Source organism: Perna viridis, chromosome 3 (genome assembly GCF_037379345.1).
Source record: "Perna viridis isolate PV_CMFRI_1.1 ecotype Kerala chromosome 3, ASM3737934v1, whole genome shotgun sequence".
NCBI lineage: Eukaryota > Metazoa > Mollusca > Bivalvia > Mytilida > Mytilidae > Perna > Perna viridis.
In genome coordinates this window covers 54,213,958-54,228,792 of record NC_142447.1, presented here as the reverse complement: position 1 = coordinate 54,228,792, position 14,835 = coordinate 54,213,958, and the positions used below count along the sequence as shown (strand labels likewise).

The following is a 14,835-nucleotide window of genomic DNA, read 5'->3' as shown; positions in this document are numbered from 1 at the left end:
ACCAAATGTACTTTTTCTTTAAATTCATTCTTTATCTATATATTCGTTTCAGCAATGTGATAGTTTTGTTAGCGTATATATAACGACTGGTAACTATAAGTTTAATTATACCTTATTCCTTTTTTTTTCTAGATTGAAGAACGACAACTGCAAGTATGTTTTTGCTCTTTTGAGACGAATTCTTCCTATATTTGTTGTCTGAATCATAAAGACGGAAGATTTTTTCTTCTTGTGCTTGTTTATTGGTAAAAAAAATTGAACAATAGGACAAACACATTTGTCGTGTATGTTTTCCATATTGATAACATCGTGTTGTCCTTATTAAACTTCTAAGTATTGTTTTTGTTTTGCTAATAAAATGCATGGTATTTTCTAATCCTCGATCTTGGAATATTTAATGTGTCATTGTTATCATATTTATTTTTATTTAGCATACGATAGTCCTTCCAAATAACATAAATGCAGTAGTTTTTTTATACTTTATATTACAATTTATATTATAGTTTATATTATAGTTTATAAACGAAGTATATCTATTTGTTTTGATTTTAAATTATACATTGCTGTTTTAACTTGACTCGTAGAAATGTACATTTTTTTCCTGACTGAATTTCTATTGACAGGTGAAAGACAACTTGGCAAATCGAGCATGCTAAAACTTGGTGAATAAAATACAAACTTTACAGAGCGTAATATTAGCTATAACACTGTACCAAAATATTCGAATTTTACTTTTACTTTTAGTTTTTTTTTTATTTTTTAGGCTTACATTAGCTGGTAATTATTTTCATTTGGTTTGTTTGTTACAGTCATTAAATTTTCCTGAAGAATAAAACAAGTTATTTATTTAGTGGTGTACTTTGGACATTAGGCTGGTTTTTAGATTGACCAATTTCAATTTAGTTTTGTTTCTTCCTGAAACATACAAAAGGTTTGTATTAATTTTCATAACTTTCTCTGTCAAAGTTCGTCTGGGTTATGCACCTTTGTATACTCGTATAGTACCAATCTTACCTGTCATGTAATATGCCACCAACAGAATCTTTTCAAATTTACATACTTTGTTTCGTGAAAGAGAAAGAAGCTAAAATTTTGTTTTCGTTTTTTTGAAAATAATTTTCTTGAGTTTTGTACTTTATTTTTTGGTTTTTTTTTTAAAGCGCAAAATTTGATTTAGACATTATAGCTTTGATTATTATGAAACGTATAAAACGTTGGACAGAATCATTTTTAATTCACTTGTTATTTCCTAAAGAGGAAGGTCAAATTTGATCTGTATGATATTTTTTGATTGTATTGTTATTAAGCTATAGACTTTTTACAGGAAAAAATTGATCTTCGCGCATTACTCGCTCGAGAACGTGAAAAGTACTCGGCGGAATCTTGTAGAAAATTTTTGTTTGCTGTCAATTTTTCAGACTCTTGTTTTACTTCTGTTTCTCATTCCTCTTTCTGCGCTGTGGTTGTATAAATTTGTTCATATAAGACAACCCAAACGTTTCATGTCCATTGCAATAATGTCTTATTGTTGCTCATGAATCAGTGTGTAAAATATTGAACATGTAAGACACATAATAATGTGACGAAATGCAGTAAAGACATTAAGAGGTCTATTCCCAAAATCAACCATCAAATAATTTCATCAAATGTTATTTAAACGTTTTTAAACGTTTACAGTGCATGCCTCGTGTTTCTTTGTCATTCGCTGATTCTTTTTTTTTTAAATATTAATCTATTTACACAACTTCTATGTCTAGGAAAACGCCATTCTATTTCAGATAAATACCAAATACCTGTACGTTGATCTCGATTTTTAGGATAAAACAAATTAATTTAATTTCTTTCTGTCTGTACAGAACGTTTTCAGTAGGCAAAAACCACCTCTAGAAATGATTTCACATAAAGTATGTATCAAAACTACTATCATCACTTCACATGCATTTTTGTGTCCAAAGGGTAGTGTTGCCTGAAGATCCTTTTTAATGAGCTAATTTAGAAAAGACTCTTGGTGGGAATCATCGTTTTTTCGGTGAATCAAAGTCATTTTTTTCAATTATCATAGCAAAATGTGCATTAACTGTTTCTGTAATTTCTTTCATGTCTTGTAAAGCAAATAAATATTCAAACACAAAAATAGTCTAGAAATATTTAAATGTAACGTATTTCTTTGTACTACGTTTGCTTGGGCGCCTATTTGACTTCAGGATAAGATTATGTCTCCACCCATAGCCATAGCGCTGAGACGGTAGCTTTGATTATGAGAAACTATCCGAAGTGAATGAATCAATTAAAAACTCTCAAGTGGTTTGTGGTCCAATAGGCTTTATACATGTGAATCGATTCTGTTAAAATCCAACTGTTAAATGATACCTCCAAAAACCAATACAGAAAGCATTATTTAATTAAATAATTTAGTGAAGACCACTTGAATAAATTCACACTGTGTCCTGAAGTGAACCTTGATATTGTGTAAGGACCTTGAGTACTTTGGTTAGATCATCAATACTTACCGAAGTATCTGAATACTTCTGAACTTCATGAAAAGATTTAATATCGAATTTGATGAAAATATCGATCATTTAATATATTCAATGTTTTAGTATTCAAATTAAAAAAAATAATAAAAATTAATTGAATAATTCAATTTTGTTCGCTTCATCTTGATATTATTGTGCTTTTAAAAGAAAAGTGACGGCCAATAAAATGTATGACAACATTACCAAATTCAGAAAGATAGACAAGTCTATTTCAATGTCATAACGTAAGTCTAAGCTAAAAATGGATTTTGCATACTAGTATTATATCACAGCTTACATCATTTGATATTCCATTCCATAGTGCCAATATGATAACATGTAGTTTCATTCATGAAAATACCCAATATTTGTGCTTGCTTGTATGCTTGTCCAAGACATCGAGCTCAAATAATACGTTCAACCAGAAAATCACTATGACAAAATTTTAGAAATTTTATGAATCTATATCTTTGCTCCAAAGTGAAATATATATTCTTCATTTTTTTTTGCTCTGTCCAGTATTTTTTGGTAGATTCGGTCTTTGTTTTGACCAACATGAAATCCATAAATCATGAATTTCAGGAATATATGCATCAATGATATGGACCTTATGAACATACTCTGTGTTATAATATCAAAATGTGTTTGTATCAATCTCGTCTGTATTTGCACAGTAAGGTAAATGTTGGTATCAGTCTGGTCTTAACTTTGCAACGTTTATTAAAGTGTGTATATCAGTTTAGTTTATTATTACAATGGTATTGAATTTGGTTTACAATTGATCATTATCGTAAAGAGCTGGTATCAGTAAGGTTTGTAATTGCTCGATATGAAAAATTGTTGGTATCAGTGTGGTAAATATTTGTCTAGTATATTCAAGTGTTGGTATCAGTCTGGTATGTAATTGTTCAATATTTAGAAATGTTAGGTATCATCCAGGTCTTTATTTGCCCAGTATAATACAGAATCTGTATCTCTAAGTTACTTTTTAAGTGTTGATATCAGTCTGGTATTTATTCAAACAGAATGGTAAAGTAATGATATAAGTCATGTCTGTAATTGATAAGTATGATACAATGTTGATGTCAGTCACGGCTTTAATAAATAAGTATGATACAGTGTTGGTATCAGTCAGGTAGTAATTGATACACATGTTACAGTGTTGGTATCAGTGAGGCCGGTAATTGATAAGTATGACACAGTGTTGGTATCAGTTAAATCGGTAAGTGACAAGTATGGTACAATGTTAATATCAGTCAGGGCTGTAATTTAGAAGCTTGACAGTGTTGATATCAGTAAGGTCTGTAAATGATAAGTATCATACAGTTTTGGTATCAATTACGTCTTTAATTGATTAATATGATACTTTTTTGGTTTTAACCTGGTCTGTAATTGAATAAAAAATGAAAGGGTGTGTTTGGTATATTACGAAGTCGGTCTTGTGATAAAATTTGGGAAAATAAGTTCAAATATTGCTTAATCTTTAGCACAAAGTGTACTTAATTTGTCAATACGACATATTCTGCTGTTTATCTATGCAAAATATTAAAGTTTCAGTACAAAATCGAGCTGAAATATATGAATTCGACGAAATAAGCGAATAAAAAGCACTTTCTTTCTTCAAATTTTTTACGGAGATATTCCTGCGGTAGAAGCCAATTGCATCAAGACAATATTCGACGAAATATTTAGCATGTCCAAGCACGGGCCTATATGCACGGATCAAAAAAAGAAACAGTAAACCTTAAATTTCCAAAGAAATAATTAAAGGTTGCATGGAAACGATACTTCGTCATTTTATCATGTTACGTTAATGTTGTAACAACTTGGTTAGGCAATCATTTTAACAGCAAAATGCAAACAAATCTAGTTTTAAAGCTTAAGTTTTCATTAAACTTGGACAGAAACTGGTATTAACAAATATATCCCAATTAATGTTTCATGAAATGACAAGAAAAAATAACTATTGTTGATTTTCTGTGTTTTGTGATCACGCTTATTGTAGCGATTTTTTCTTTCAATCAAAATAAGTTTATATGTAGGAGAGTAATCAATGGAATAAAGATTCTAGCGGAAATCAAAAGTGTAATCCAGGGACATGAACCAGCCTTGGAAAACAGACAAACACAAAAAACAATATAAAGTAATTAAAATAATACATACAAAGTAACAAAAGTAAATGAGCAACTCGGACTCCACTAAAAACTGGGATTAGATCAACTAAATCCCATGGAAACTTGGCAGTGGCTAAAGGCAACCCTATAATTTATCTAATATAATTTATCGAATATGCAATTATATTTATCAACTTCACGAAAAAAATGTTCATATAAGAAGTCCTATGTCTAAATCAGGGAATCAGGGAAATATTATAATATCAATGTGTAATTAGGTTACGAGTTAGGGCCAGGAAAGGTTTATTTTATTGGTAAGGAATAATACATTGTAGAATGATTACATTATTACACTTAATATTTTCTTTCAATGCTGTCAGCATGTTCTTTGGCCTTCATTCTTAATGATACGATACTTGAGTTCCTTGGATCAATTTCACTTATTTTTCCCAGGTTGTTCAACTCATTCTGGAAATTTGGTAGATTTGCACTTGATGAATTGAAGACTGGTGATGCAATGAATGGCCCATATGACGAAATTCCGTTAGATATGGAAGGAGGTGTTCCCATAGAGGTATTTCCAGAATTCAAAATTGGCGCCGTCATCCAAGGATCTAAAGGAAGAGAGGTACCAAAAGTACACGAATTTTTACTTGACAGGGAGCTTAAAGGAAAGTTATCGTTAATTTTCAAACTAGAAGATTCCAATTTCTCTTGTCGTCTCCATTTGGCGCGTCTATTCTGGAACCAAACCTGAAAAAATTTAAATGACTTTTAAATAGCCGGAAGAATGTTACATCATGATAAAATAAATATATTAAAGAGTAATCAAGGGAACCAAGGTTATAGCGGTAATCAAAAGAATGTATTCCAGGGACAAAGACCAGACATGGAAAACAGACATACACAACAAAGAACATAAAGTAACTAAAATCATGCATACAAAGTAACAAAAGCAAATGAGCAACTCGGACTCCACTAAAAACTGGGAGCATTGACCAGGTGCACCGATAGTGTAAGCGTCCTCTGCTTATCTAGAAACACCCGCCGAGTTGATCATAAAATGTCGTCCTGGGTAGACAAACGAGGAAAGGAAAACTATGACCCGTTGAATAAATCAGTTCTCATGGTGCAGATTGATACACCATAATGATCCACGAGTTCATGATGACGACCATAAAACTTCTGTAGTGATGACTTCAATCTTGTAGCAACATAAATAAATATTTTTTGCAGCAGCTTTTAATACTTTTGAATTTCATCGTCACAAATGACTTTGAAACCACTAGTTTAAGAACTCTAAATTTTATTTGTCCAATATTTTTTTAAAATCTTTTATTATGTCTATAAAAATATCTTAGTTTTAAAGGTTCCTGATGCTACACATCATCAAGATAAGCAAGCCACAATAAGGAAGAAATTGACTTTTAAATGCAGGTATTACTGGCTTCCCCATCTTACTTCATTACAGAGACCTTACCGGAGGCTTTCCTGTCACTACATAACAAAGTTTCGTTTCACACTTATATGTTGACAGCCTATATACACTGTGATACAGTGTCAGACTGTTTGTGTATAGACTCCAACCTAATATTATTCACGTTGATAAGATAATTCTTTCTTTCTGAAGAAATTTCATCTGTCAATATAGGAAATGGCATGTTTTTTTTTTGTTTTTTTTTGTTTTTTTTTTTTTTTGCAAAACTGGTGTACATAAATAATTTCTAAATAGTTATATGGTTGGCTTTGTTTTATTCATGACTGGAAGTGTTTAAAAGTGATTGAAAATTAACGACCACTTGTTGTTTTATTGTTTTTAAAATAATGTTTCATAATTGTTTCTTTTAAGTGGTTATTTATTTTAAAGGCGGGTCCATCATCCTTATGAAATTTTATAAATGTGAAGCCACCCAATCTAAAGCACTTCTTTCTATAGAAAATCATACGAAAGTAATGAATATATTACGCTGTTTCGAGTGTTTTCTATGAAAACCGTCAGATGGTTTGACGCCGTGATGAATAAAGATTTTCACTATTAGCAATGCGATGTCTTCAAATACTGTCGACTTTATTTCATTTTTACAATAATAGACAGAGGCGTGGTCATCCACGGGGTATCCTTTTAACATTCAGACATGAACAGAAGATCAATTCTAAACTTTGTCTATTGATAAACTCTCAAAAGCAATTAAAGCGCTCGTGTTTCTAATTCAGTAATCAAACGCTTTGGTATCAGGTATAATTGGGATCCTTGAGCCAAGGCCCTCGGAGTAAGATAGTGCATCACTCTGGTATAGAGAGATAGAAATTGTCAACACTGACAGCTGTCTCAAGCCGTATAATGTGATGTTTACCAATCCAAAGAGGTTCAAGCTAAGTCAATTAGATCCCATAAACACTTGGCAGTGGCTAAAGGCAACCCTATAATTTATTTAATATCCTCATTTCTTTTAATAAAAACTCATTATTTCATCTCCTTTAACTATTAATGATATTAAACTATGTTGTTAAACTCAATGCTACACACGTTAAAAATCAGTGACAATAAGAAAATTGGATAATGGACTGCGATTTCGGTAGAGTAATGTCACACAGTCGGGGTCTAGTTAAATTTGTGTCACTGACTAATAGCTTGATTCGAACCCTTATGTCAGATAATGGTGATAATTTGTGTGACTTAAAAATTGTACTTATTCAATTTCTATATCAAAACAATCAAATGGAATGAGAGGAAATGTCCCATAAGACAACAACCCTACAGTATATACTTGATAGGAAATATAAGACAGATAAAAAATGCCCTTAACTAATTAGCATATATATGTTTTGTGCATTATGATTGGTTGATCACGGTTTGCGGTTTCAACGATGACAGTTTTTCCATCCGTGTAAATTCCATGTACATACCGTAAACAAACATACCTACCACCGCTGTGGCAAAAGATAGAGGCGATTAAAGGCTTGCAGGTCCGGGTGTTAAAAGAATAGGCCTGCAGCAGCGCTAAGCTTGTCGTATAAGGCGACTAAATAGTGCTCAGAAACCTAGCCGGGGGCTAGGTGCTCTGCCCACAGAGCAACTGAGATGTGTGCCCCAGGTGGTGGAATGGGGTACCCCTGGCGTGTTGCATGCTGGGCTTCTCAGGCTATAATACGGAAAACCTGACCGCAAACCATACTGGTGCACCGTGTTGGGAACGATGCCACGTTCCTCGCACGTTAAAGAACCCTGCTGTGGTATATGATAGGAGTAGGAACCTTTGCGCTCCGCCACAGGAGGCTAAATTGCCCGACCTTACCCATCCCCCCTTTTTCCTGTGGCAATCAAAATTTGTCGACCCTATTATCCTTGTGACCCATCCTTTTTTTTCATTTCATGTTCATTTTATCATCCATTTCATGTTCATTGTCTGAATATAGCTGAAATATTGCTGCCCGGACGTTAAACCCCAACAAACAAACAAACAAACTTTTTTCATCATTTATCATGTCTTACCTTACCGGTGCACATGGTCCGTTCATCCAGTTTTTAGTGGAGTCCAAGTTGCTCATTTACTTTTGTTACTTTGTATGTATTGTTTTGGTTATTATTTTGTGTTCTTTGATGTTTTTGTCTGTTTTTCAATATATGGTCTCTGTCTTTCATTCAATTTTCGACATCGTATATCCAGAATAATCAAAAGAATGCAGCTATCAGTAGCGCCTTATTTCTTTGGATTTTTGGATTTGAAATGGACAACCATGACACGTTGTCAAAATTAAGACAATAAAAATACAGTATAGGTTTGTTGTCCTCTCATTTCACTTATTTTGATATAGAAATTGAGTAATTACTATGTTTAAATCACATGCATTAGCCTCCTTATATGACATTAGGGTTCGAATTAAACAATAATGAAAGAGTAATCAAGGGAATCAAGGTTATACCGGTAATCAAAAGAATGTAATCCAGGGACAAAGACCAGACATGGAAAACAGACATACACAACCGAGCACATAAAGTAACTAAAATTATACATACAAAGTAACAAAAGCAAATGAGCAACTCGGACTCCACTAAAACTGGGAGCATGGACCAGGTGCACCGGTAGGGTAAAAAAAGGTTTTGAGTGTGAATGGTTCGATTTCACACCGATAAATTCTGGAAAAAAACAGTTTTGCAGTTTCCACTATAAAAAGTAAGATAATATACACGACACTTTCTTACTGCTCACTCGAAAGAAGAATTCAATAATGGTTTCAGTCAGAACTTATTTGTGAATTTTGCTATTTCAAAACCATAAGGTTTTCTTGGAAACAAGAATAATAATTACTTAAGAATCAGATTATAACTTGATAAATTTCCAACCTGTACTCGAACTTCCGGTAAGTTTATTTTTAATGCCAGTTCCTCTCGACTGTATACGTCAGGATAGTGTGACTTCTCAAAGGCCCTTTCCAGTTCATGTAATTGGTACGTGGTGAATGTGGTCCTATTTCGCCTAGACTTTTTCCTTGGGTCGGAGCAATCATCACTCTTGTCATCATCACATCTATCTTGTTCTTTCCTTAATTTGTTTATTTTCTCTGGAGAAAGAAACAGTGTGTTGTTTATTTGCAAGTAGTCAATTTAAATATGGGAAAAACCTTATGTTTAGCTCAAACTTGTCATATGAACGTTTGCAAATAAGATACTTTAACTATCCCTTCAAAAAGCTTAAGCTGTTTCAAGTGAGTACCAAGTAAATGGTATTTTATCATATACAAACTTTTTCCACATTTCACATGGTAGTTTATATACCATATCTTCGGGGATTCGCTAAGATTATTTTCCAAAGAGCCCCGCCTATCTAAGACCCGCCATTTTTTTTCCAAAGTTACAGCAGCAATATGTTCCAAAAGCATTGTTTAACTATTCATTCGTCCAATTCATGCAATTACAATGTCAGATTTTATTTTTAAAAACTACGTAGATTTTAATTATATTAAAATTTGATCAAAAGATCTAGAAAACTGTTAGATATTTGATCTGTACATTTAATTTGGTTGTTTGTTTAATTTTTCATTTTAATGTCAATCTGAGACTCTCAAGATGGTCAATGATTTCGACGCCACCCGCACTGAAACGCTTGTGGCGCAATGTTCTGTTTTATAACCCTATTCTACGTTTTGTATTCTGATAACAATAGTGTTATGTGTCATAATTTGTAAATTTTTAAATATGTTTTCAATTACAGGTACATATTTACCATTATGATTCTCCTTAGATGTTTATCCGTTATATCTCCTCTACTATCAAAATACTTCTCAATGAATATAACGTCGTGATAATCTAAGTTCTCTTTCCTATTCAGACATATTGTTTAATATGATCGTAAATCATTTTTGATATAGATAGCCAAAAACAAACAACCACAGATATCTTAGAACAACCAAATAAAAACATTCAGACAATCCTATATAGTAGATAAATTACTTTCAAAACACTTGAATGACAAAATTCTGCCTAAATGGTTAAATTGGGTATAAAACCTAATGAATCAGTTGATATAAACATTCTTCATATTTTAAAGCAAAAATGTTTTTTTTTAAATTCCAATTCTCATTTGTTTAAAGTTAGACATTATCGAACTTACCAAATTGATAAAATCAATACAGTTGTCAAAAGGTATGGGCAAAAGGAAAGTCCGCAAAACAAATTGCATTATCAGGGTAAGAGCCATTAAGCTGGAAACCACCGATATGTTCTTGATTTTGTACAGGCATTTTTATACTGATACAAATTCTGGATACAAATAAATGCGGGATATCGCAATTTTATACCACAGAATTCACCAAATAAAATGTATTAGTCATTCTTTTGAGACTTGAACTGATTTTTTTTCATTTCACTTTTGTACTATAATTAAGTATTTAAGACAGATTAAATAAAGAAAATAGTTCAGGTAAAAATGTCGAAGAAATAGGACTTGCGTGTTTATAAGATTAAAGCAATGATATGAAAATGTTATGTCTTAACACGGAGCAACCCAATTTCTCAAACTAATATTTTGAGTTTGTTTTCGAAATTTTCAAGATTTGTCCAAAGAGAAGTTGAATTAAGGGAGTACTTATTAGAATGTAATTGTAGCAATATTACAAGTGATTATCTTTTTATTTGTGACAATACGACGCACTCCCCAGCATTTTTTATATTTAAAAGCAGTATTATGAGATATTGCCTTTCAATATGTAGAAACCACCCACTCTTAACTAATTTTGATATACCGTAAAAATACTTTTATTCGTGGGTACCAATTTCCGTGGTTTAGGGGTAAATGATCAGTTCGTGGATTCTTGAATTCCTTGATTTGACAATTCTATCTTACAAACGAATGGAAAATGGAAAATTCCTTTCCGTTGAGAACCAAATTTCGTGGTTTACCAAAACCACAAAATCAACAAAAATTGGTACCCAACGAATAATAATATCCCTTAATTCTGTTTTATTTTTAGAACAGAAGACCGGAAAAGCTGACTGGCTTTGAGCCGTGTTTGATTATACCAATCTTTGTATGGGCAATATGTAAAGGCAATGATAATCATACAAGTTAAATAGAAAACAATAGAGAAAACGACAACATGTATACATGTACATTCCAGATATATGTGGTTTATCAGATTTACGAAATAAAATAAAAACTGTGAGACTGCACAGATGAGATATTTTGACACCAATCCAGCTGTACGTGTAAACATCTTTAATAACCTAAATATGCAGTTTCCACTTTTCTTACATTAGTCTGTATAGATAAATATTTTCATGCAAATAGAAAATCGACAATTTTAACAGAAACGGTTTAAAGTGAATCGGTAAGACACGTTTAAAACATTTGGTAAAAAAAACCAAGTTTTTATACGACTTAGAGGCTCATTTGTTAATTTGTCACTATACAATGGGCTCATTCACTATCAAATAGTATCTAGTTATAAAAACGTACAAGACTGAATAGATTTCCTCAACATGTCTACCAAAGTCAATTAATAGTTTTGTGACATTTTGATTGGTCATTTAAAGGTATTGTTTACTTTTTAAATTATAATAATCAAACATAATATTATACAAACAGTTGGCATTACTATAAAGGTGTATTTAGGATTTTTCTGTGATTTAATTCCAATAGCAGTAACATTGTACAGCAAAACCCAGATGACGCCTTATTTAGTTTCTAAACAATATTTGAAGCTTCCATGGAGTCGCGTGCCTTTCAGCTAACTACTAAATCGTAAACATGGAACAAGTAATGATTGACTACGGGGGGCGGGTAAGATGACTCAAAATGTTTGCTCACATATTTCAAAATAAATACAATATTTAAAAGAATGAAATATCGTAATGAAAAGAGCATTCACATCTGCAAATTATTCAAATATTTTCATAAATTGACTACGACTCGAAACACAAATCATACAGATATATGTGTAATATTTTACCGCTTTAATTAAAAATACATCATTATTGAATATTATTCAAGACACAACCGTCCACTAAAAACAATTACTACAAAAATTAAATAAAAACAAAATTACATACATGAATTATTTTTTGGAAAGGAGATAGGTAGTTAGTTTAGGCCTTTTTCATATTACTCAGATTTAAAAACAAATGCACAACAATTGATACTTGTCGGCAAACATTATATCTGCATTAAGTCCTCAAATTTATGTGCGAATAGTTCACTTCTTAAGATAATCGGATACAACCATTTTTATCGTATGTAAGAACGTATATTTTTCGATCAAAATTGTGATTCATGATTATGATTTTTATATCTTATAATGATATCAGCAAAACTGCCAAATTTTGCAAAATGTGTTCAAATTAATGTCGTCGTTTTGTTGTGTGTGTGTGTGTGTTTTATGGACGAAGGGAAAAGGTTTAAACACAAAAGCATGTGCCAATTGTCTTCCTGTTTCATGAATATTCATTTACTTGCATACACATACAAACTGTTAAACTTAGATTCTGAATGTCATATTCATTTCAACAAATACTACCTTAAAAAAGGATACCCGACTCGTGTTTTGGTTTTGTCAGTTTAATTGTTAAAGTACTAAATCCGATTAAGATTTTGTTCGGTGAAATGTGTGCTATGTTTTTTATTTCAATAAATTATTGAATTGGATCAACAATTTAATTATGTACAATGTATTAACGTGATTGAAAAAAAAAACACTCAAATTACATTTTGTATATACGTGATATATTTCTTATTTTAACTCTGCATAATTATTTTGTTTTCCAACATTTTAGCCATTTTTATTATTTTATATATATACATTTCTTATGCGGTTCATTGATAAGTATTGGTCTTTGTTTCCTTGTTTCCTTTGCTTTCAGTTTTGCTTATCTGCTTAAACAAAAGAGTAATCAAGGGAACTAAGGTTATAGAATTATGCTTTAGTTTCAATCCTGCTTAAATATCGACCAGCTTTTCAAATGTTTAATGTCTTCATGACTTAAGTTAGTGATAGCTGGTTAGAACTTAGTATTGTTTTTATAAATTACAAAAATAACAATCATTTAAATTTTAAATTTCAAATTTCGATATGCTATACATGTAATTACATCCATCAATTAATAGACTAATAATGATAATTAGATAATACATATACAAATTATATCATAGAAATGTGCTTAACATATTACATGATGAACGTTGTATCTAAACGAAAGGCAGAGTATTCGATGATAAGGAATAATATTTCATATTATTATATATATTCATATTGATAGAAGTTTAAAAAAAAAACGTCCAGTGCACGGTACACGTTTCGTGCATTCCAATTTATTTATATTATCTGAATTCTTTGTCTTTTTCTTTTCCTTATTTTTTTTTTTTTTTTTTTTTTTTTTTTGTCTGCGAGTTTGTGTCTTAACATACACACATTGTTTCACCGTGGTATGTTTTCTTTGATTTCTCTTTTAGTTAATTTACAAATTTTATTTCTATTTTCAAATGTGAAAGTGAGATACGTTTATACCTTTAATGAAACTGACCGTGTTGCTAACGCCAAATCAAAGTTTATTTGCATAGATTTTAGTATGTATTCGCGTTATGACGTTGCCTTAAGGTTGCCTGAATGGTCTCTGATGGGTATTGAGCTTCGATAATTAGTTTTTCGCAAGTTTAAGTTTAAAATGTATTAGTGATAAACTTTGTTCAAAAATGATATGTAACATATGGTACATTTTCTTGTTGAAGTTTCAAAAAGGCAAAAATATAACACTTGTCTTTTTGTGCATACTTAAGATTCAAACATTTCAATGTGATGTTAAAAACAATTGAAGGGGTTTACAACAAGAAAGATACCAGTAAATATTATTAGTTTTTACATGTGGAAATATATGAAAAGGGAATTAATCAAAAACTGAAGTAAGATATAACATGTTAAGTAAAAGTAAACTGTGCAGTAAGTAGTATCAAATATAAGGATATACTTACCTTGAAATTTCAAGTTCTTAAAAGCATCTCTTTTCATCTGAATCTTTTGTTGTTGGATTTTGTCGTGTTGTCTTTGGTATGAAAAACTGTTTTCTGCACAATCTTGTGGGCAATAATTGTCCTCTCGAATCCCTAACAGGGCATTAATGCTGTGGAAACCCCCGTTCGCTGCCACCATTTGATGCATTGTATCTTTTTAGTCGGCGGAAGCTTGGAAAATCTTCTTTAAACAAGAATAACAAATCAATAACTTTTATATAGTTTGTTGGTATTTTTGTCTATTACATTAATTAGTCCCCATGTGTACTGTTAGTGCTTTGAAACATTGGCGTGACAGTTTGGATAATCGCACAATGATGATTTCCTCGTGTGTTCCGTTGGATGGTGCTCTGATCTCTTGAGGCTTCTTTAACTTAATCCGATCTCGCAGAATTAGCTCCTAATGACTACAGCCTTTCGAGTATTATATCTGTTAATCTATAGACGGCATCAATGGACATAATGCAATGATGTTAACAACCTGGGCGGACTTAAAGATTGACGACCTCCTGGAAATTAGTTGCTAGCCAATCATTAAACATCATAGTTGATATGAAAGAGTTTAATTTGGCCATCAAATTTGATAAGGCATTGTTGTGGCTATTTAAATAAAATTTCTACAGTTTCTTAATGACAGGTTGTTGTACGATTTGATTCAGGGTAGGACGTGCCCACTGTCAACACAAACAATCACGTCAATTTTCT

At 31.6% G+C, this 14,835-nt stretch overlaps 1 protein-coding gene across 1 annotated transcript; it reads right to left on the bottom strand.

Annotated features, from left to right (window-relative positions):
• Positions 1-3,587: 3,587 nt before the first annotated feature.
• LOC148622923 (retina and anterior neural fold homeobox protein 2-like) lies at positions 3,588-14,611 on the bottom strand. The gene is made up of 3 exons (XM_088573274.1): positions 14,092-14,611; positions 8,976-9,193; positions 3,588-5,383 (listed from the first exon to the last, which is right to left on the bottom strand). The coding sequence occupies exons 1-3, from the start codon at positions 14,276-14,278 to the stop codon at positions 4,985-4,987; spliced, it is 804 nt and encodes a 267-aa protein (XP_088429400.1). The 5' UTR covers positions 14,279-14,611; the 3' UTR covers positions 3,588-4,984.
• Between the last annotated feature and the right edge of the window lie 224 nt (positions 14,612-14,835).